This window comes from Phyllobates terribilis, unplaced genomic scaffold, assembly GCF_046119375.1.
Source record: "Phyllobates terribilis strain yellow unplaced genomic scaffold, ASM4611937v1 Scaffold_1__5_contigs__length_1240528914, whole genome shotgun sequence".
NCBI lineage: Eukaryota > Metazoa > Chordata > Amphibia > Anura > Dendrobatidae > Phyllobates > Phyllobates terribilis.
This window is the reverse complement of record NW_027362761.1, coordinates 1,169,233,331-1,169,254,819: the sequence shown is the minus strand read 5'-3', so window position 1 is coordinate 1,169,254,819 and position 21,489 is coordinate 1,169,233,331. Positions and strand designations below refer to the sequence as shown.

Below are 21,489 nucleotides of genomic sequence, written 5' to 3'. Positions count from 1 at the left end.
GCCAATCAGTGCTGGCTTCACTCTCCACTACTACGGATGTATTTGATTTGTCCAAAGGTGTGCAGAGTGAAAGCAGCGCTGATTGGGTGCAGGGATCATGTGACATAACAACGCAATCCCTGGGAGTGAGAGTGAAAAAACCAAACCAACAGAAACCAACAAAAGTTGGGAAAACAGGGTACAAAACTAGAAACCAAAACCAAAGAAAATGACCCTAAAAAAAAATACCTTTAATAGTTAATTCTATAAAAAGATACTAAATGGTACCTATGGAACAAAGTGTACACACAAGAACAAATATAAACTTCGATATACTACAGTTATCATACAAAGGGAGGGATGTAAGACAACGATCCAAAAATTGCCCTAGGTCACCCTAGTAGTAGATAATAGCCCACATAGAGGCCAAGTATACAGTTTACCCTAAGGGTTCGACTAATATCCCCACTCGTCAGTGGGTAAGGCTAAGCTATCCCTATATCCCCGTGTAACCAAAAGTGAAAGATAAAAATAAAAAATAATACATAAATTGCAAGGCGTCAAATAGAGTAACAAGATGCCAGTCACATACAGTATCAAAAATGGACTAGATGAAAAATAGCCCCTTATAGATAGTAATCGACTATACAAAATAGACTTAACCAACTGTCGCCCGCAAAATGCCAATCACATACAGTATCAAAAATGGACTCAATAGAGAATAGCCCGTTACACGTAGCAATCACATATACAAAAAAATGGGCTCAGTAAACTAACGTCCGTTTTTATGAGATATCAGCAAGTATTTGTTAGACATATAGCTAACGGGACCACAAGTCGCCTGGGATCATGAAGGGAATAATCAATTGTAATCAAATACTAGAAAAAACACAACTACTAGTATTAATAAAGATGTCAGAGGATAAATAAACATAATAAAAAGACAAACTTAGTATAAGATAAACTTAATATAAGATAGTTCTTCTGAGATGTCCATCAAAATTCGTAAATATTATAAACCATAGGGCCACACTAAAATGACCCAAGCAAAAATACTAATGGAAGATTATCGATGAATGTCTCAAATTGTAGTAGTCCCTCAGAGAGAAAGAAAAAAGAAAAAAAAAAAAAAAAAAAGTACAAATGATAATGTCCCAGTCGTAATCAACTAAGAAGACAGTTATCCTCAGAAAAACATAACAAAATGTCCATTATCAATGTCCCAGCATTCGTGGTTATATAGCAAATCCTAGAGGGTGGTAAATAAATGGACTTTTTCTTAGGTGCAATTTCTTCTGAGATGACAGATGATGAATATCAAACAATACGTGTATCCAATTATAGTTGTCCCTCAGAAAAAATATAAACTGTCCCAGCAACAGCAATTATACAACAGTTATCTTCGGAAAAAATAACAAGATGTCCATAGATAACATCCCAATATCCGCAGTTATGCGGCGCATCCTAACAAGATGGTTGCAAGAAAAAAATAAACGGGCTCATATTCAATGCATTTCTTCTGAGATGACAAATGATATATTCCAGGCAATACAAGTATAGAATTTCAGAAAAACTAAAGAAAAAGAATGAGGCGACCATTCATACTGTTCTAGCATAAGCAATTATGCAACAGTTTATCCTCGCAAAAAATGACAAAATGTCCACTATTGACATCCCAGTGTCTGCAGTAATATAGTATATCCAATAAAGGTGATTATGAAAGTAGACAGATAGACTTATCTTAAGCGCATTTCTTCTGAGATGGCAGATAGTGTATTTCAAGCGATGTTCCTAGAGGGACATGCAGATAATCCAGCCAAAAAGAACAATAAATTTCCTAAAAGGAGTTGTCAGCAGGTACGCCCATTCAAGTTTATCCAAAGAACGTCCATCAATAAATGTCCCAAGGTGGTATGCCAAACATGAGGTCCCATTGACCTAGTCCCAGTCCCTACGCGTTTCACCCCCTCCTCAGTATGGGGCTCATCAGGGGACAGACAGTATCAGAGGAGAAAGCCCATAGTAGGTGCACAACAAATGTGTGTTTCCATAATCCAAAAAAAAACGTAACAGCACATGAGGTGGATTTATTCTTCCAACACTGTAGTATTAGGGTATGTGTAAATGACTTTTTGAAGCAAACCCCCCCTGAACAGTTGAGGAGGTTATTGGTCCACAAATATGGAGGGGCTCTGTCTGGGTGTCTATATGATATTGTGACCTGGGAATTAGAGGAGGAGGACCAGGTAATTGACGCACCCCTGGGCCTGTGTCGCACAGCGTTGCGCATGCAGGAGCTTACCCGGAGCCGGATCTGTTGAGGGTTGTAGTCTCGTGGCGGTGACCCGGTCCGTGCCCAGGGAGTCAGACTAAGTGGCGTTGTATTAGCGGTAGATGTTGGACGACTACGCCACCCGTTGAATGCAGCGAAGGAGCTGCCGCTGCAGGGCAGACCGCTGAGGCCGGTGGTAGGATTGTGCAGCGTGATAGTATCACCCCCAACGGGAGGGGTATGGCCTCAGGGCAGCCGACGTGGATGATGGGTGTAGCAGGAACCACTCGGAGACGGTACGGTGTAGTTCAGGGTCTTTACTGGTGACAAAGATAGACCCTCCCGGAGTACTGGCTAGCGATTGGGGCCTGGTCAGTCCTTGAGCAGATGGGATCTCTCCTGGCCAGGCGGAGTTGTAGGCCTCCCAAACTAACTGTACTCTTCTGGCTACCTTGCTAGAGGCGGGTATAAGTAGCCCACGTCCCTGAGTGTACCGTGTGGTGCTCACCCGTATGGCCGGTGACTCGGGGCCTTCTAGTAGCTTCCGCTCCACGACGGCGGTGCTGGTCCCATGCGTGTGACCGTGCCTTCGGGTTTCTTGGCCAGAGGACCTGAAATCCCCTGCCTGACGGATTCTGCTGCTGGGTAGGAGTTAGTCCCCACAGCCTCGGACTCCGGGTCCGGTAAGAAATCTTCTCAGTCAGGGCGAGCTCTGCAGCTGCCAGCCCCTGACTCCTTGTAACACTGCTCCCACAGAGCTCCTGTTGTTTCTTCCCATAGCTGCTTCTCTTCTCTGTCTCTACTTCTGGCATGGCCCAGGAGCTGGGCCCAGCCGGAGCCACAGCTCCCTGTCAGCCCTCCTGGCTGAACTCTCCCTCTGAACTTCCTAACCCTGCCTCAGCCCCAGGTTTATATAGGGGAAGTTCTTCCCCTCCCAGGACTGGGCAGGAGGTGTGGCATGCATAGGATTCCTGACCAAGAGACCTCCCACCTGCTCTCAGACATAACATTGCTGTTACTGTGGAAACCAGACCCCTGGGGTGCCACATAATCTGCCAGTGACCACCCAGAGGGGATTATTCAGGCCACCCACAGCAGACAGGTGGCTGGCATTCTTGAAGACTGCCGCTGCAGACATGACGTAAGCTCTAAAGTCATCTACAATTATCGCTGGCTTCCGGAGTCACAGGTATCAAATTCGTCATCTCCGTCGACCCCCTGGATAAAGGACAGGGCCGCAGCTTGGAGATGATGAACGTCCATTGCCCAGAGGGTTTTTCGAGAGCGCTTACGGTGGAAATCAGCAGCGGTGGCCACAGGGGCAGCAGCAGCAGATCTTGGCTGCGGTGTTGAGGCTGTTGCTGAAGTTGGTGTCTCCCGTGCCATTGTGGCCACACACAATGGTGGTGCCTGATCTTCTTCAGTTGTCTCCCTCTCTGGAGCAGTGGGCTCCTTTCCCTTGACTTATTTTTTTAATTTTTGCATTTTCTTCACTCACCTCTGTTCGGGTCGTCCTCTCCCATCTTGGGAAACATTTTACCTGATATTAAACATCTGATACTGCTCTCTGTGTTTAAAATTCTGTGGAGTCCACATAAAGGGATATTCCAGTATTGGACATTGTAAGGACAGGGGGCAATGTGGATTACTGGCCGCTCTGGTTTGCTGTGAAACCTGTGCATTTGCGGTCTATCAGGCCATATCTGCATGTAGCGTAAATTTGATGGAAGTCCACACCGGAAATGTCACAAAGAAATCCAAACATTTCTGATGGGAAAATTTAAAGCTGTTGTTTACGTCTTTTTATCAGTGTAAAAACTGACCCATAGTGGTTCTTAAAGGGGTTGCCCACTACTCTGAGAACCCCTTCTCAATCCCTATTTTTCCGTCTTGTAAAATAATAACACCTACACTCACCTCCGGTGGCGGCATCATTCCATCAGTGTCAGCATTGGCTCTCTCGGGGATTGCGTGACATTATGTCACGCAATCCCTGAGGCCAATCAGTGCTGGCTTCACTCTCCACTACTACGGATGTATTTGATTTGTCCAAAGGTGTGCAGAGTGAAAGCAGCGCTGATTGGGTGCAGGGATCATGTGACATAACAACGCAATCCCTGGGAGTGAGAGTGCCAGCACCGGCACAGGAGGTGAGTAGAGGTGTTACTTTATTACTGGGGAGAAACATACGGTTTGAGAAGGGGTTGTCCGAGTAGTGGACAGCCAATTTAAATAAAAAAAAAACACATATTTACCTACCGAATCCCCGACGCTCTGCTGGTGTCCCCGTCAGTCTTCTGGCTTTCTCTTCTAGAAGCAGGCATCAGGTGACTGCTGCAGCCATTTAGCTGCCACTGATTGGCGGCAGCGGTCACTTGACGCTCATCTACAGAAGAGGAAGCCAGGAAACTGGCAAGGAGGAGTGGTGGGATACGTCAGGCATGGTTTTTTTTTCATATCTGGACCACCAGGGCTGCTTTTTAACACTGATAAAAAGGAGTAGACAACCCCTTTAACTAAAAATCATCAGCTCTGCCAGAGACGTCCAGAATAACCTCTAGAATTTATTGATCTGATTATTTAGTGCAAATGCTGAAAAACAGTATGAAAAAGAAAATCGAAAAAAAAATATATATATAGATCGCAAGGTCGTTTATTTGAACCTCCAAAAAAATGCGGAAAAATAAAACTATTTCTCCTGCATAAAACAAAGCCTCATACAGGCACACGAGTGAAAAAAAAGGTTATGGCTGCTAAAATAGGGAGAGGTAAAAAAGAAACTATAGTATAGGGAGGACTGAAAAAAGGTCTGGTGACTGATGGGTTAAGCTGCACGTTTAACCCTTCACATCTCAGGGTGAAATCCACAGTATCATCCTGGCACACACTGTCTGCAGTCTGCCTGCTTATATTTAACGGAGGGGTTTAAAAAGTTAATGTCTTCCTCCTCCTTCATTATTATTTCCATTTGTATGTTGAACAATAAAGTTACATGAATACAAATTAAAAGTGAAAAAAAAAATTCTATATTAATTTCAGTGCGCAGAGATTGAAAAGACAAACGGAAAGAGCTGTCCGAGCGTATGACGTCACACCTGACGTTCGCTGAGGGCGGAAGTCGTAGGAAGGCTTGTGACGTTAAGGGCGGAAGACGGAAGTATAGTGACACCGGAAGCGCTGTGCGAAGACTCTGTTGGGGTTGTCGGGTACATAGACATGGGGCTGTTCGGGAAATCGCAGGATAGGCCGCCCAAGGACCTGGTGAGTGGGAACAGGGACTTAAGGCGGGATCACAGTGCTTTATTACATGGTGCTCACACATGGGCTGCTGTATAGTGACTGCTGTGTGATTCTGTGTATCCAGCTGTCCCTCCATTATATATATATATATATATATATATATATATATATATATATATATATATATATATATATATAATTACACCTCCTGTCTATAGCAGTAGAGCACATATCCGTACCTTAAAGGGATATATACATATCTTAAAGGGATAGTCCCACCCTATAGAGATGGTAGAACATAAGAACAGTGGTTTTACGTCCGACCCTTGCGGTGCGCGACCTTTTCATCCGCGCTCATCCCAGGGTAGTAATGTCATCGCTCATTTCTTCTTTAATTAAAGGGACGGGCTCCCTAGTTGTTGGCTTTTTTTTTTTATTATTCTGAGGCTTGATGTACACACAGAAAAGGTTTTTTTTCTTATCCAAAATCTTCCTAAAAACATTCGGTAAACTCTTTCTGTTCATTTCTATATAAAATCCACTTTGTTGTTCATATGAGACGTTGCTTTAGTCACATCTAGGGAGCGGATCCTAATCTGCTCCAAACTAAGTGCCCTGCAATCAAAAGGCTGCAGAGTATGAGAAAAAAAAGAAAAAAAGACTTCCAAAACTGCTTTGATTGTGACCCCCCCCCGCCTCCAAAATCTTCATGTGAACGCTGCCTTAATTACTGCGATTACTATTAATAATGATAATGTATTTCTATAGCACCAACATATTCCGCAGCACTTTACAATTATGCGTGGACATGTACAGACAATAAAGACATTACAGAGTAACACATAGTTCAGTTACAGGAGGAGTGAGGGTCCTGCTCACAAGCTTACACTCTGAGGTAATAGGGGGGACACAATAGGTAGAACGTGCTTGTCATGTATGGTCCGGCCATCATTATAATAAATAGGGGTAATTTTATAAAGCTGCATGATCCGGTCATCAGCCAGTATCTGTCTAGCAACAGTCTATAGAGATGTATTTTTAAAGCTTAAAAACATGGGGGCTAGATATTAGTTGAATCGTTTGGGGCAGTGCATTCCAGAAATCTGGTGCAGCATGAGAGAAGTTTTGGAGACAGAGGTGAAAGGTTCGGATTAAGGAGGGTGTTAGTCTTAGATCAGTTACTGAACAGAGGGCACAGGAGGGGTGATAGACGTGAGGGAGGAGATATAGGCCAGTGCAGAACTGTGGAGAGCTTTGTGAGTGACAGACATAAGTCTATATTGTGCTCTGTAGCGTATGGGTAACCAGTGCAATGACTGACGCAAGATGGAGGCGTCGGTGAAGCAGCTGGACAGAAATACGACCCTAGCTGCCGCATTCAGAATGGACTGGAGAGGAGAACTTTTGGTAAGAGGGAGACCAATCAGAAGAGAGTTGCACTAGTCCAGACAAGAATGAATAAGAGCGACAGTAAGAGTATTTGCAGTATCAAAGGTGAGAAAAGGTCGGATTCTGGAGATGTTTTTAAGATGCAGGTATCCAAGGGTTAACGTTTCTCCTTGTGGAGAGTGACATGTTAAGCTTGACAAGGTGAGGAGACTTTTAAGCCACAATGCTCCTGTGGAAAATTAGGATTGCTACTTCCTATAGGTGGCACTAGAGTTCTAGTTCTCTTCCTCTCTGAAGAGATAATTTGCATAAGATTCAGGTGATGCTAGTGCTCTGGATATAGGGAATGTCAGGGATTCCTCAGCGACGACAGCGGGGAGATCACGCAATATCTTACTGTTGCTGTCAGGATTTCGTCAAGGATCTGCGAGCACACGGTTCCTACTCCCTACGTAGGTATCGGCAAGCGACCAGTGAGCGTATGGCGTCACACCTCTGGATTCCAACGCATGGAATGTGTTTACTCCCTTCGTACTGTCACTGTCAGCTTCATGATAGCCCAATTATTATTTGCTGCCACCACCGTCTGCGTTTGAACTATAATACGGGCCTTGTCCAGACACCTGCTTCCTGGTAGCGTATGGCTTCGGGGGAGAGAGCGATTACAGAACAAAAACAGAACTATTAAATTTTATATTTAATCCAAACAGGAGGCAGTGTTTAGGGAAAAATATACAAAGATTTTACAAAAGGGGACAATTCAATACATAAGCAGTTACACAAAATAAAACAGGATAAAAGGAGAAACTTACTCTATACAGTTCGCAGGGACGAATCAGCATGAGTGGCGGAGGTACTCCTCAATTTGGGCGTTATCGAATGCGATCCATTGCTTATAGTATCTATACCCACCCGGCAAAGAATGCTCCTCTATACCTAAGGAGAAATCTGCCCACACACCCCTGTGGTGACATCATGTGGTCTCGGGCGCCACCCTTCATGTTTTTATTAAAATAACTAACTTCCGCTATAACTTATCCTTGGTAGCTTGTAGAAGCTTGCAAGCGACTCCATTTTTTCCGTTTTGAATTTGCCTTTCCGTAGAGACCATGCATGGCTTAGCTATGATCTGCTATTTTGTTACTTTTGCGCCACATCCACTGGAGGGGATTATGGCTATGAAAAAATAAGCATCTTGTTCATTGGCTGACCCTGTCACTAAAAATATGGGTCCCATTATTAGCAGAGTTATGGGACTTCCAATATTCCATATTTTGTTTCGGCTCCGAATATCCTGGGATCCTCTATTAGATTCCCTTTTTCGTCCTGGGAAGGAAGCTTCAACAGCTGCACGTAAATTATTGCAAGTCTGCGTCTAATCATCCCCTGACTCTATCAGGGGAAAACACACTCGCATTTTAAGTAGGTTGGTGGTACGTCTTGTGTGCCAGTGTTTGTTTAAGCTACTTCGGCTTTGGGTGATAACTTGCAGAGAGACAGATGCTGGACTGTCAGCTCTCCTATGACAAATGGTGGATAAGGGAGGGGTGTAGAGGGGCTTGGGAGGAAGACTTCTTAATATCTATGACAGGGGGAGAAAGGACTGTTTTCAATATTTCCCTGACAGGGAATAAGGGAAAATTCTGTGTCAAATCTGACCCCTAGATAGCAGGCGTGCTGCTGGAGAGTAATGGTTGAACCACCCAAGGTAATGGCAATATCGGGTATAGGTAGATTTACTAGAGGGAAGAAGCACAAGGAGTTAGGAAAATACTATATGGTTTAAAAAGGAACTTAAAACATGGAGATGGAGAAGATGAGTCACAGGAATAAAGGTTGGGATCCTATAAGAGTAAAGTGAGAAGCAGCCCAGATATGTCCACATGACTGTTCTCCTGGCTCCTGTCTAAACTATAGGAGGGAAATGATCAGGGGCTGATTTTCTGCAAAAATGTGAAAAAATAAATAAATATATCCCAAACCTTCTCCTACTTATCACAATGTTAAAAACGGACTGCACACTGATGTTTGAGCAAGACCTTAACGTGTTATTCCCATGCTCAAAAAGTGTCCACATCATGGGGAATAGCTCACAGATCTTTGGTGGTCCGACCGCTAAGATCGCGGGAACTGACTTCTGCAGACCTCCGTCTTGGATGGAGCAGAGGTTGAACTTTCATTGCCTATGGGACTTGCCGAAAATAGCCGAGGACATCGCTCTTCCAATCTATTGAAGACTGGGCACTGCAGAGGCGGGGTCCTGGGACCCAGAGCCCCGGCCTTGGCACCCCAAGGTTTAAGTTGAGGATAACTTGTGATTCTAGTAATACCTTTTTAAAGCCATATTTCTGAATTGTGACTTTTTAAAAAAAAAAAAAAAAAATCTCAAACTTGCTCTAATTTGGCATAAAAAGTGGAGAATCCTTTCTAGACAGAAGTCTGGCATTTAACAATGTGCCAAAGTTTTCAAACTTTGTACGACACTTTGTTAAATTTGGGGCAAATAATGGCACTGCAACCACTAGGATTGAGCAAGAAGGTTTGTAGGACCCTGGACCTGGATCGGCCACTCTGGTAGTCCGTGACCACCAGACTGGGCACATGAGAGCCGCCTCCTACCAGCATCACTTCTGATTAGTAGGAGTGACGCTCACACATGATGTTGTGATGTATTTACTGATCAGAAGCGGAGCCGGGGATGCCGGCATCTCGGAGGAGGCTCTCCGTGACCGATGGACCAGGAACCAGCGAATCTTCTTGCTTAAATCTTGCTGCCACAGGCAAAGCTAACAAAAGAAAGATGCCTTCAAGGCTTTCTGTATCCGTCTCATATTGATGATTTCTTGATCGTTGTCTTTCCTCATTAGGTGAATGAATGGTCGCTGAAAATCCGCAAGGAAATGCGAGTTCTGGACAGACAAATAAGAGGTCAGTTTATATTTGCTGAATTTCTTTTTTTTTTTTTTCTTTCCAAAGATTTTTACTCAACATTTTACACTTAAATAGAAAAAGTACAGAAACGAAATATTGGAGCATTATTTCCCCTCACACCCAATCTTGGTCTGATTGATAGGGCCGTCCATGCTAGAGACAAATAGTAAGAAAATGGTGCAACTTCTTGTCCTAACCCGAATTTTAAATGATATCATTTATTCCCCTCCCCCTGTATCCGCAGCGGTAACCTAGGTATGGTCTTCTCTTCCTCCCTATGTTATAGCAGGTCTACCCCTGCGCTCATCAGTCCGGGGCCTTGTCACTTGGGTGGTGGCCTTTATAAATAGAAGCTTTTCTCAGCTCTTTGGATCTGGTTTCTCTGAAGTCGAGGTGTGAATACCGCCGTCACTATCCTCACAGGCAACGCTGGCTGCACGGCAGGAGCCATAGCCACCAGTGACATAAGGAATGGGCACACTGGTGACTCCACTATACACCTGTTTATAATACATTCACAAATTCATATACATACTGCTCAAAAAAATAAAGGGAAGACTCAAATAGCACATCCTAGATTTTAATGAATGAAATATTCTCATTGAATACTTTGTTCTGTACAAAGTTGAATGTGCTGACAACAAAATCACACAAAAATCATCAATGGAAATCAAATTTATTAACCAATAGAGGCCTGGATTTGGAGTCACCCCCAAAATTAAAGTGGAAAAAACACGCTACAGGATGATCCAACTTTGATGTAATATCCTTAAAACAAGTCAAAATGAGGCTGAGTATTGTGTGTGGCCTCCACGTGCCTGTATGACCTCCCTACAACGCCTGGGCATGCTCCTGATGAGGCTGAGTATTGTGTTTGGCCTCCACGTGCCTGTATGACCTACCTACAACGCCTGGGCATGCTCCTGATGAGGCTGAGTATTGTGTGTGGCCTCCACGTGCCTGTATGACCTCCCTACAATGCCTGGGCATGCTCCTGATGAGTCCCAGTATTGTGTGTGTCCTCCACGTGCCTGTATGACCTCCCTACAACGCCTGGGCATGCTCCTGATGAGGCTGAGTATTGTGTGTGGCCTCCACGTGCCTGTATGACCTCCCTACAATGCCTGGGCATGCTCCTGATGAGTCCCAGTATTGTGTGTGTCCTCCACGTGCCTGTATGACCTCCCTACAACGCCTGGGCATGCTCCTGATGAGGCTGAGTATTGTGTGTGGCCTCCACGTGCCTGTATGACCTCCCTACAACGCCTGGGCATGCTCCTGATGAGGCTGAGTATTGTGTGTGGCCTCCACATGCTTGTATGACCTCCCTACAACGCCTGGGCATGCTCCTGATGAGGTTGCGGATGGTCTCCTGTGGGATCTTCTCCCAGACCTGGCTAAAGCATCCACCAACTCCTGGACAGTCTGTGGTACAATGTGACGTTGGTGGATGGAGCGAGACATGATGTCACAGATGTGCTCAATCGGATTCAGGTCTGGGGAACGGGCGGGCCAGTCCATAGCTTCAATGCCTTCATCTTGCAGGAGCTGCTGACACACTCCAGCCACATGAGGTCTGGCATTGTCCTGCATTAGGAGGAACCCAGGGCCTACCTCACCAGCATATGGTCTCACAAGGGGTCTGAGGATCTCATCTCGGTACCTAATGGCAGTCAGGCTACCTCTGGCAAGCACATGGAGGGCTGTGTGGCCCTCCAAAGAAATGCCACCCCACACCATTACTGACCCACTGCCAAACCGGTCATGCTGAAGGATGTTGCAGGCAGCAGATCGCTCTCCACGGCGTCTCCAGACTCTGTCACATCTGTCACATGTGCTCAGTGTGAACCTGCTTTCATCTGTGAAGAGCACAGGGCGCCAGTGGTGACTTTGCCAATCCTGGTGTTCTGTGGCAAATGCCAAGCGTCCTGCACGGTGTTGGGCTGTGAGCACAACCCCCATCTGTGCACGTTGGGACCTCATACCACCCTCATGGAGTCGGTTTCTAACCGTTTGTGCAGACACATGTACATTTGTGACCTGCTGGAGGTCATTTTGCAGGGCTCTGGCAGTGCTCCTCCTGTTCCTCCTTGCACAAAGGCGGAGGTAGCGGTCCAGCTGCTGGGTTGTTGCCCTCCTACGGCCCCCTCCACGTCTCCTGGTGTACTGGCCTGTCTCCTGGTAGCGCCTCCAGCCTCTGGACACTATGCTGACATACACAGCAAACCTTCTTGCCAAAGCTCGTATTGATGTGCCATCCTGGATGAGCTGCACTACCTGAGCAACTTCTGTGGGTTGTAGAGTCCGTCTCATGCTACCACGAGTGTGAAAGCACAACCAACATTCAAAAGTGACCAAAACATCAGCCAGAAAGCATTGGTACTGAGATGTGGTCTGTGGTCGCCACCTGCAGAAACACTCCTTTATTGAGGGTGTCTTGATAATTGCAAGTAATTTCCATCTATTGTCTATTCCATTTGCACAACAGCATGTGAAATTGATTGTCAATCAGTGTTGCTTCCTAAGTGGACAGTTTGATTTCACAGAAGTTTGATTTACTTGCAGTTATATTCTGTTGTTTAAGTGTTTCCTTTATTTTGTTGAACAGTGTATTATACAGTCATGACCAAAAGTGTTGGCATCCTTGAAATTGTTCCAGAAAATTAAGTATTTCTCCCAGAAAATTATCACAATTACACATATTTTGTTACACACGTTTATTTCCTTTGTGTGTATTGGAACAACACAAAAAAACTGAGGAAAAAAAAGGCAAATTGGACATAATTTCACACAAAACCCCCAAAATGGGCTGGACAATGTTGTTGGCACTTTTAAAAAATTGTGGGTAAACCACTTTGTTTCAAGCATGTGATGCTCGTTCAAACTCACCTGTGGCAAGTAAAAGGTGTGGGCAATAGGAAAATCTCACCTGAAACCAGTTGAAAAAGGGAGAAGTTGACTCAATCTTTGCATTGTGTGTCTGTGTGTGCCACACTAAGCATGGAGAACTGTCTGAGGACTCGAGAACCAAAATTGTTGAAAAATATCCACAATCTCAAGATTACCAGTCCATCTCCAGAGATCTTGATGTTCCTTTGTCCACTGTGCGCAACATAAACCCATAGCACTGTAGCTAATCTTCCTGGATGTGGACGGCAGAGAAAAATTAATGAAAAGTTGCAACGCAGGATAGTCCGGATGGTGGATAAGCAGCCCCAATCTAGTTCCAAAGAAATTCAAGCTGTCCTGCAGGCTCAGGGTGCATCATTGTCAGCATGAACTAACCATCGACATTTGAATGAAATGAAACGCTATGGCAGGAGACCCAGGAGGACCCCACTGCTGACACAGAAACTTAAAAATCCTAGACTGCAGTTTGCTGAAATCCTTTTGAGAAAGCGTCTTGTGGACAGATGAGACCAAGATAGAGCTTTTTGGTGAAGCACATCATTCTACTGTTTGCCGAAAACAGAATGATGAAAAGAACACAGTACCTACAGTCAAATATGGTGGAGGTTCAAAGATGTTTTGGGGTTGTTTCGCTACCTCTGGCACTGGATATTTTGACTGTGTGCAATACATCATGAAATCCGAAGATTACCAAAGTATTTTGGGTCGCAATGTACCGCCCAGTGTCAGAAAGCTGGGTTTGCGTCTTCCAGCAGGACAATGACCACAAACATATTTCAAGAAGGCCCCAGAAATGGATGGAAACAAAGCATTGGAGAGTTCTGAAGTGGCGGCAATGAGTCAGGATCTAAATCCCATTGACACCTGGGAAAAAGATCTTAAAATTGCTGTTGGGAGAAGGCGCCTTCACATATGAGAGGCTGGGAGGAGTTTGCAAAGGAAGAGCCCAAGATTTTGTCCGGTCTATTTTTTTTTTTTTTTTTATTATTATTATTATTATTATTTATTTATTTATTTTTTTTTTAATAATGATCAATTTGCCTTTTTTTTCCCCTCTGGATTTTTTGTGTTGTTCCAATACACACAAAGGAAATAAACCTGTATAACAAAGCATGTGGAATTGCAATAATTTTCTGGGAGAAATACTGTACTTAATTTTCTGGAACAATTTTAAGGGTGCCAACAATTTCGGCCATGACTGTATAGATCTGCAATCGGGGCTTACATCACCTCGCAACGTGATGGATGGTGAATGTTTGATCACTTGGGGTCCGATTTATGGATCTCCCTCATTTACAAGAGCAGGTGTCCCAAATCCCAATGTGTACTTGCACTGGCAGTGAGTCAGACTCCCAGAAACCATACATCTATTAACCTTATACTGTGTATAAATAATAAATGTTGCCTGTGTTAATTTTGATATATATATTTGGTTGATTCTGTCTTGATTGGACATTTATTCACAATAGTATATACCACAGAGCAGGACATATGTCCCTGACGCGCGTTTCACCGTATTAATGGCTATTTGTTTAAATGTTTTCATTTGTACACTTTAGTAAGAGCCATAACTCCCCCCATCATTCTGGCCGTATGAGGGTGTGCTTTTTGTGGGACGAGTTGTAGTTTTCAATGACTTAATTCTCTTCACCTTTTATATTATACTAGAAACTAAAAAAAAATCTAAGTGTTGTGAAATGATGGGGGAGGAGGGAAACCCAATTCCACCACTGTTGTTGTGTTGTTGTTGTTTTTTTTATGGTGTTCCTTATTAAGTAAAATGGATTTGGCAAAATGATTCTCCAGGTCAGTACAAATCTGAGAGCAGCATAATGTAGGGGGCAGAGATCCTGATTCCAGCAATGTCACTTACTGGGCTGCTTGCTGCAGTTTGAATAAAATCAGTGTTTTATCAGCAGGAGATTATCACCAAAGGACTAGGTGTCTCGTGCCATGTAGTCCTCCTGTTCTGTGTAACCACACCCCCACCACTGACTGGCTACTTTCTGCCTTTGCACAGTGTACATAGAAAGCGGCCAGTCAGTGGTGTGGGCGAGGTCATTCAGAGCTCAGCATTTAGAGCACCGCCAGATCTGCAGCAGAGAAAACAGGGATTTGATCAAAACTGCAGCAAGCAGCCCAGTAAGTGACACATCACCGGAATCAGAGTAAGAAAACCTGCTGACATATTCCATTTAAATTAATTATATAAATTGTAGTTAAAAAAAAAAAAATAATAATTATTTGTAAACAAAAAAATAACATTTTTGATATATTTTCCCCATTTTTTGACATGTGATGAAGTTGCGTGAGGACTTGGTTTTTATTTATTTATTTTTTTTCCCCCACATAAAATAGGAAAAAACAAGGCCCCGTATAGTGACGGGAAGATAGAAGTGACAACCCTTGGAAGGCAGGGATGCAAAAAAAAAATCTTCCTGCAGTTTTGTGTCCGCAGCTCCTGTGCGGGCCGATGTGTCCTGAATCCTGACCATGATAATATGGAATATTACCTGTGGTTTCTTTATTCTGTGGGTATTTATGTGACTGATTGTATTTCAGATATTCAGAGAGAGCAAGAAAAGGTGAAACGATCCATAAAGGACACGGCGAAGAAAGGCAACCGGGAGGCCTGTGTGATATTGGCCAAGGAGGTGGTCCAGTCCAAGAGGGCCGTGAATAAGCTGTACGCCTCCAAGGCTCACATGAACTCCGTGCTGATGAGTATGAAGAACCAGCTGGGTAAGGGGCCTCCTGCCAAACACTTGGGATTGATCAGAACGTTGTCCTTTTTCTTATGGATGGGGGGGATAAACCCTCAAGATTGCGAGAAGCTGCTTGTCCTTGTGTGTTACGGTCAATACGGACGTAACGTCTCATTTCTCGCTTTAATGTCTCCTTCCAGCTGTACTCAGAGTTTCCGGCTCCTTGCAGAAAAGCACGGAGGTGATGAAAGCCATGCAGAATCTGGTGAAGATTCCCGAGATCCAGGCCACCATGAGGGATCTCTCCAAAGAAATGATGAAGGTAAAAGTCCAGAGCGTCAGAAATTGGACACCGGCGTTGGGTGCACGACCCTGATCCTCCCGCCCTGCACCAGATTACAGCCGGCCGTGCACATTGCATATTTATCAGCGGATCTTACCATTTTTAATTGGTATTTATCCAGCCTGTGAAAGGTTGGACGATGCAACGTCTGGCCGGTCCGCTTTCTACTCTGCAGCTATGTCCTAAACCATTGTGCAGCTGTGTGAGCGGGCAGCGACTGTCAGACACATCCGGAGTTCCCACCAAGAAGGCAGAGACGGTTTATTACCATCTCTGCCTTCCAGATACACAGGACTAAACAAAATCCACAGCTGAAATCCGAGGCTCAGAAATGTATTTCTATCACTGACTTGCAGATCAGTGTGTCACTGCTTGCCAAAGTTTCCTCCTCTAAAACTTGACGTTTTAGGCTATATTCACACATCATGTTTTTTTGTTTTGTTTTTTTTGGTGTCAATTTTCTGCAGCAAAACCTTATCTTCAAGGGCATTTTGTTCAGGATTTTTCTTGCAGTTTTGGTACGGCTTTTTTTTTTTCACTGTCCTTCTGTCTTTTTATGCATGTACATAAAGTTCTGTGAAAAAAAAGAACCCCATTCTATTCTGGCATCAAAACTGCTGAAACAAATTTTGATGCCTTTTTTTTTCACCACCCATTATTTCCTATGGGTGAAAAAATGTTGAAAGAAGTGACATGCAAGGCACAGAATCCTGAACCCCAAAAAAAAAGAAGAGAATTCTGCTTTCTCATACACTTTGCTGGTACTGAAAAGGCAGCTGAAAATTTGCAAAAAAACTGCATCAAAAACCATGATGTGTGAACATAGCCTTAGGGGGAAAAAAAAAAAAAAAAAGGTCCATGTGAATTGCGTCATGGATTTCCACTGACTGCAATGGCACACAGTTGTGTGTTTTTCAGGGATTCATGCTGTATGATTTCAGCCATGTATTTTTGACGTACTTTAAAAGTCACCAGGGACCAAGCCGCCCGAGAGACTAGTTGGACAGGCGGCTCGCTGGCACCTTCTCCCTGCCAGTGATTGACAGGACTTTCCCTGTATGTATATATAGGGAGAGACCTGTCACTCCTTGGAAGCGGGCGGGGGGAAAACTGCTAGGGAACCGCCTGTTCGGCTCCGTCCTCGGTGACTTTTAAAGTATGTTTTTCTCTGAGTATTTCAGAAACATACAGGGCGGAAAATCATCCAATCTGTACTCGATACATGCGGCCCGTGGATCAGCTGTCAGGTTCCCTCTAATGGGTAATAGCACAAAGCCTTATTTTCCCGCAGGCTGGCATTATAGAAGAGATGCTAGAAGACACCTTTGAGGGAATGGAGGACCAGGACGAAATGGAGGAAGAAGCAGAGCTGGAAGTAGATAAGATCCTTTTCGAAATTACGGCAGGTAAAGAATATATTCAGCCCTGTATGATATGCAGTAAGAGATCACAGCTCCTGCTTCTCTCACCTCCTCGCTGTTCAAGGGTTTCCCGTTTTAAAATGAAGCATTAGAAGAGAAGGACACTTGTGTATTTATTCATAGGAGTTTTTGCATCATAAATTGCTAAAAAAAAAAAAAAAAAAAAAAAAAAAAAAAAATTTACACCAGAAATATGGCAAAAAAAACAAACGTTTTCTAACGCTTTTGATCTAGCTGAGCACTCTGCAAAAACATTACAAATCATCTGTTAGCGCTCCTGGTGCTGATGGCTCTCTCTGTTCTCTACGTCCCTTCTTTAAGTGCAATAGGGAGAGGGGCGGTGGTTAAAGGGAACCTGTCAGGCGATTCATGCTGCCCAAACTGGCAGTATGAATAGCAACCTGGCTGCACAATGGCAGCTGGGTATATTATTCTCTAAAACACTGCAGAGTTTCACAGAAAATATGCTTTGGAGATCCGGCCACAGACTAGACTAGTGTAGCAACATCCAGTGCTGCTGCAGGTGATTGACAGGTCTCTCCTTTGCATGTATGTAGGAAGAGACCTGTCAATCATCTGCAGCGCTGCCAGACTAGTATCCTCTACAGCAATGGTCCCCAGCCGGATCTTCAAACTAGATCTTCTCTTAAACCCTGATGTATTTCAGACATTAATATACCTGGCTACAACCCGTGCAGTTCATGCTGCCCACAGTTTGGGCAGAATGAATCGTCTTGACATGTTTCCTTTATTCACAGGATGGAGATGAGAGAAAGCATGTACATTCTAAGAGGGCAGAGAAAACAGGCTTTAGATCAGGAGGAAAACATGAAGAATAAATAAGTGCAGGATAGAAGCTGTGCTGATACAGAGCTTACATCCAGCCTGTATTACTGTGAGGGACATTCCCAAAAGTGAAACTTGAATCAAGCTGCAAACTGTGTATCAGGAGGGTCTGAAAATGAAAGCAGATTGCAGCCTGAAGCAATTTTATTAACTAACGGAAACCACTTGCATATGTATAATCATTTTGTCCATGTCTAAGATGTCCATAGCCTTTAAATCTTAGTAGTTTGTGAAGATGCCCAGGGCTGTCTGACCATAACGCCCTGACGCTCAATAGGTAAATTGTTTTAACTCTTTTCACTTTTTAATTTTGCCGATTTACCCTTGTTTCCATGTTTTCCAGGGGCCTTGGGCAAAGCTCCCAGCAAAGTCACAGATGCCTTACCGGAGGCCATCGAGGATGGAGCCACAGCTGCCGTCGTATCCGACGAAGAGGAGGAGGACTTGGAAGCCATGCAGACCCGGCTCGCCGCCCTGCGGAGCTAATGACTCACTGTATAGACTCTATTCTTTATTTTACTTGTAACTTTCTTTTGTGAAAGTATTTTGGGTTATATATATATATATATATATACATATATATTTACTATATAAATCTATCTATCTGCGGCTTATTGAAGGTGGTAAGACTCCTCCTGCTGTCAATTATCTCCTGGTTCACAGCCCTTTAAGGAGGCACGCAGCGAGGATGACTCCGGACGTCTCTCATTGTCCGCCATGCACTCGTCTCACCTTTCTGTGGCTGGATATACCGTGACGCTCTGCTGAGTGTGATCGGCGGGGTTTGCATCTGGTCAATAAATGATAAGTATATAACGGTATCTTTTATAGAATCTATACGTTAAGGTCTTGGATGACGTCCATTGATTTTGTAGCAAAGGAAGGACCCGTATGGCACCCGTGGGTATGTATCATCGCCACGTCTCGCCTGTCGGCACAGACTGGCAACACGTGACACCACATGTCCTGGCCTTTAATCCACTTTATATCTGACCAGGATTGGAAATATCCTGTATTATACACTCCAAACTATTTATGTCTAGGCTCCGTTTTTGCTAAAACATGATTATTTTTTTTTAGCAAATTTACACCTATTTACTGTAAAATGCAAAGTTCTCCCACTTTTCTAAAAATGCCAAGAATGTCAATTCTTCATCGTTTCCAAGATCTCTGCTTGCCGACGGTGAACGGTGACTTTCTGGCTTATTATAGGATAGGATCTGCACACGGTTTATTACAGTACGGGGATTGTCCATTATTTTGATACTACCCTTAGGATAGGTCGTCAGTGTCTGACACCCGACAGCCCCGGCTGGATGTAAACAGTACTGATCCGTACGTTGTGTGGTTTTACTGAAGCTCGGCTCTTATTGGGAGCTGAGCCGCAGTACCGGTAATGACCAGAGGGGGTACCGGTCTGATATTGATGACCTATCCATATCAAAGTATTGGACAATTCCTTTAAAAAAAACTTTACAAATACGATGTTGTAGTGGTCAGTACAAGGACACCATTGTTTCCATGTAGTGTTCATCTGTAAAATGTTAATAAAAATGGAGTGTTCCTTTTAAAGACAAGTTTAACAGGATAAACCTTCCTGTCGTTCACTACGGCGGCCTTTTATATCATGCAAATTACAATACTTCCCATACACTTCTATGGGCACGAGGTTACAGTCAGTGATAAGAGTCACTCGCCGACTGTAGCACCAGGTTATGGCCAGGATGTATCGGGGTCTGGAAGAATGGGACTTTTTTTTTTTTTGCCACTTACGTGTTAACTTTGTAATCACTTTTTCTGAATTGTTTCACTAAGATGAATGAATAGAAACGCTAACCTATATAATCCCTGCTCCGATACCCGCTCTGTACTTGAAGTCCTCCCGTCCTGGTCAGAACACTACAACTTACCGTCCGCCATGTCGGAGCACGCTGACACTTTAAGCTCGAGCCAAATGACTAACAATTTAATGGATTAGTGTGTACTGTGGTTTACGCTCTAAGGTTTGGGCGGGATTTAGCCTTCAGGGTATTTCACTGTCTTATTCCGGCGGTCTTATTCCTGAAGCGGCTTCTGTGGCGGTTTTGCTGTCACTTTCTGCATCTGCGTTTTTATCTTGTACTTCCAAGTAGATCGAGCGGTTAGCTTCCAAGCCGCACAACGAATAAACTTGTCACTTGTTTTAACCGCTTCGTGGTTTCTGAACTCTGAAGTGGTTAAAAGAAGCAGCAAAAAACGTAACGTCATCGTTTATTCATTACTGGGCATTATGTTCATTTTTTGGCAGAGGATTCGAGGTAGAATCTGCTTGGAAAAAGACTTCATGAGCACATATCCGTAGAAGGTTTTGCCTATGAAAGCAAGTTATTACCTATGCACAGAATGGATGATAACTTGCTGCTTGCTGTAGGCGGGGTGGAGATCACTGGGACCTTCTGACAACAAGATTCTGAAGGGAGCGCCACCGCCTCTCTTCGTTCTCGGAGTCTGCTGCAGATGTCAGAGTACAGTGCCCTATCTCTGGCCATCCCATAGACAATGAGTGGAGCTATGGAGCCCAGGTGTGCCCTCTAGAGCGCCGGAATCGGTGCAGGTTCCAGTGATCGCCTGCAGCTGTAGGGAAAAAAAGCACCACAGTCTTACCGTCTAGAACCGCCATTGCAATATACGATCAGGAGAGAGAGGACGGTGGATGTAAAGCTATAAAACATAATCTTTTTATATTAGGAATTAATTTTGGTTATTATATTGTACCGCCCTTTATTAAAAAATAATAGTCACTAGTCGTGTTCTTGAATACCGCATCCATATCCTTTGTCCAGAATTAGAAAAACCACGGCTGCCTCCTTCCTAAACAATAGCAACACGCGCCTTGGTTGTGTTTTTGGAAGATGTTTCTCTGATCCTGGACGAACTGCTGCTTTAAGAAAATATCACCCTCCCTCCTTACTGGTGTGGTGGCAGCCTGTGCAAATTATTGTCCTGACTGATCGATGGTGTATTCTTTCTTTTTTTTTTTTTTTTTGTTTGTTTGAACGACAATGAAAGTTAATTAAAGGCAGTTTCTAAAATGTTTGTCTGGTTGTATATGTAGGCGCTCGCACAGACATGGACACATTCACCCTGATATTCAGGGAAAGCCTTTTGCACACAGATGTATTGCAGGTACTATTGGTGCACATAGACTTCTATGGGCCTGTGCAGCTGTCCAGGTACTGATAGCTGGGGGTCTGACCACAAGGACCCCCAGCAATCCCAAGAACCATGCTCTACCTCCACTCATGGACAAAATGGTTGTGCGCTGTACTCCACTTTCACCAACATCACATAGACGAGGACTGAAGTGGAGGTCGAGCATGTTCACATCAGCTCCATTCTGGGGGGGTCCCAGCGGTCAAACCCCCAATATTAAGTAAGTTATTCCCTATTTTATGTATAAGGGATAACTTTGAA

General features: G+C 44.0%; 1 protein-coding gene across 2 annotated transcripts in view; it reads left to right on the top strand.

Annotated features, from left to right (window-relative positions):
- The window catches only part of LOC141163285 (charged multivesicular body protein 3), a 45,102-nt gene extending 23,995 nt beyond the window's left edge, over nt 1-21,107 (top strand). The window contains exons 1-6 of one of the 2 annotated variants that reach the window (XM_073649139.1): nt 5,357-5,512; nt 9,748-9,808; nt 15,284-15,463; nt 15,627-15,748; nt 17,061-17,175; nt 18,380-21,107. In XM_073649139.1, the coding sequence (XP_073505240.1) occupies nt 5,468-5,512; nt 9,748-9,808; nt 15,284-15,463; nt 15,627-15,748; nt 17,061-17,175; nt 18,380-18,522 (666 nt within the window). In that variant the 5' untranslated portion in view covers nt 5,357-5,467 and the 3' untranslated portion in view covers nt 18,523-21,107. Of the gene's footprint in view, nt 1-5,356; nt 5,513-9,747; nt 9,809-15,283; nt 15,464-15,626; nt 15,749-17,060; nt 17,176-18,379 lie in introns of those variants that run through there. The other variant, XM_073649140.1, reaches the window with a different exon arrangement.
- Nucleotides 21,108-21,489: the final 382 nt, after the last annotated feature.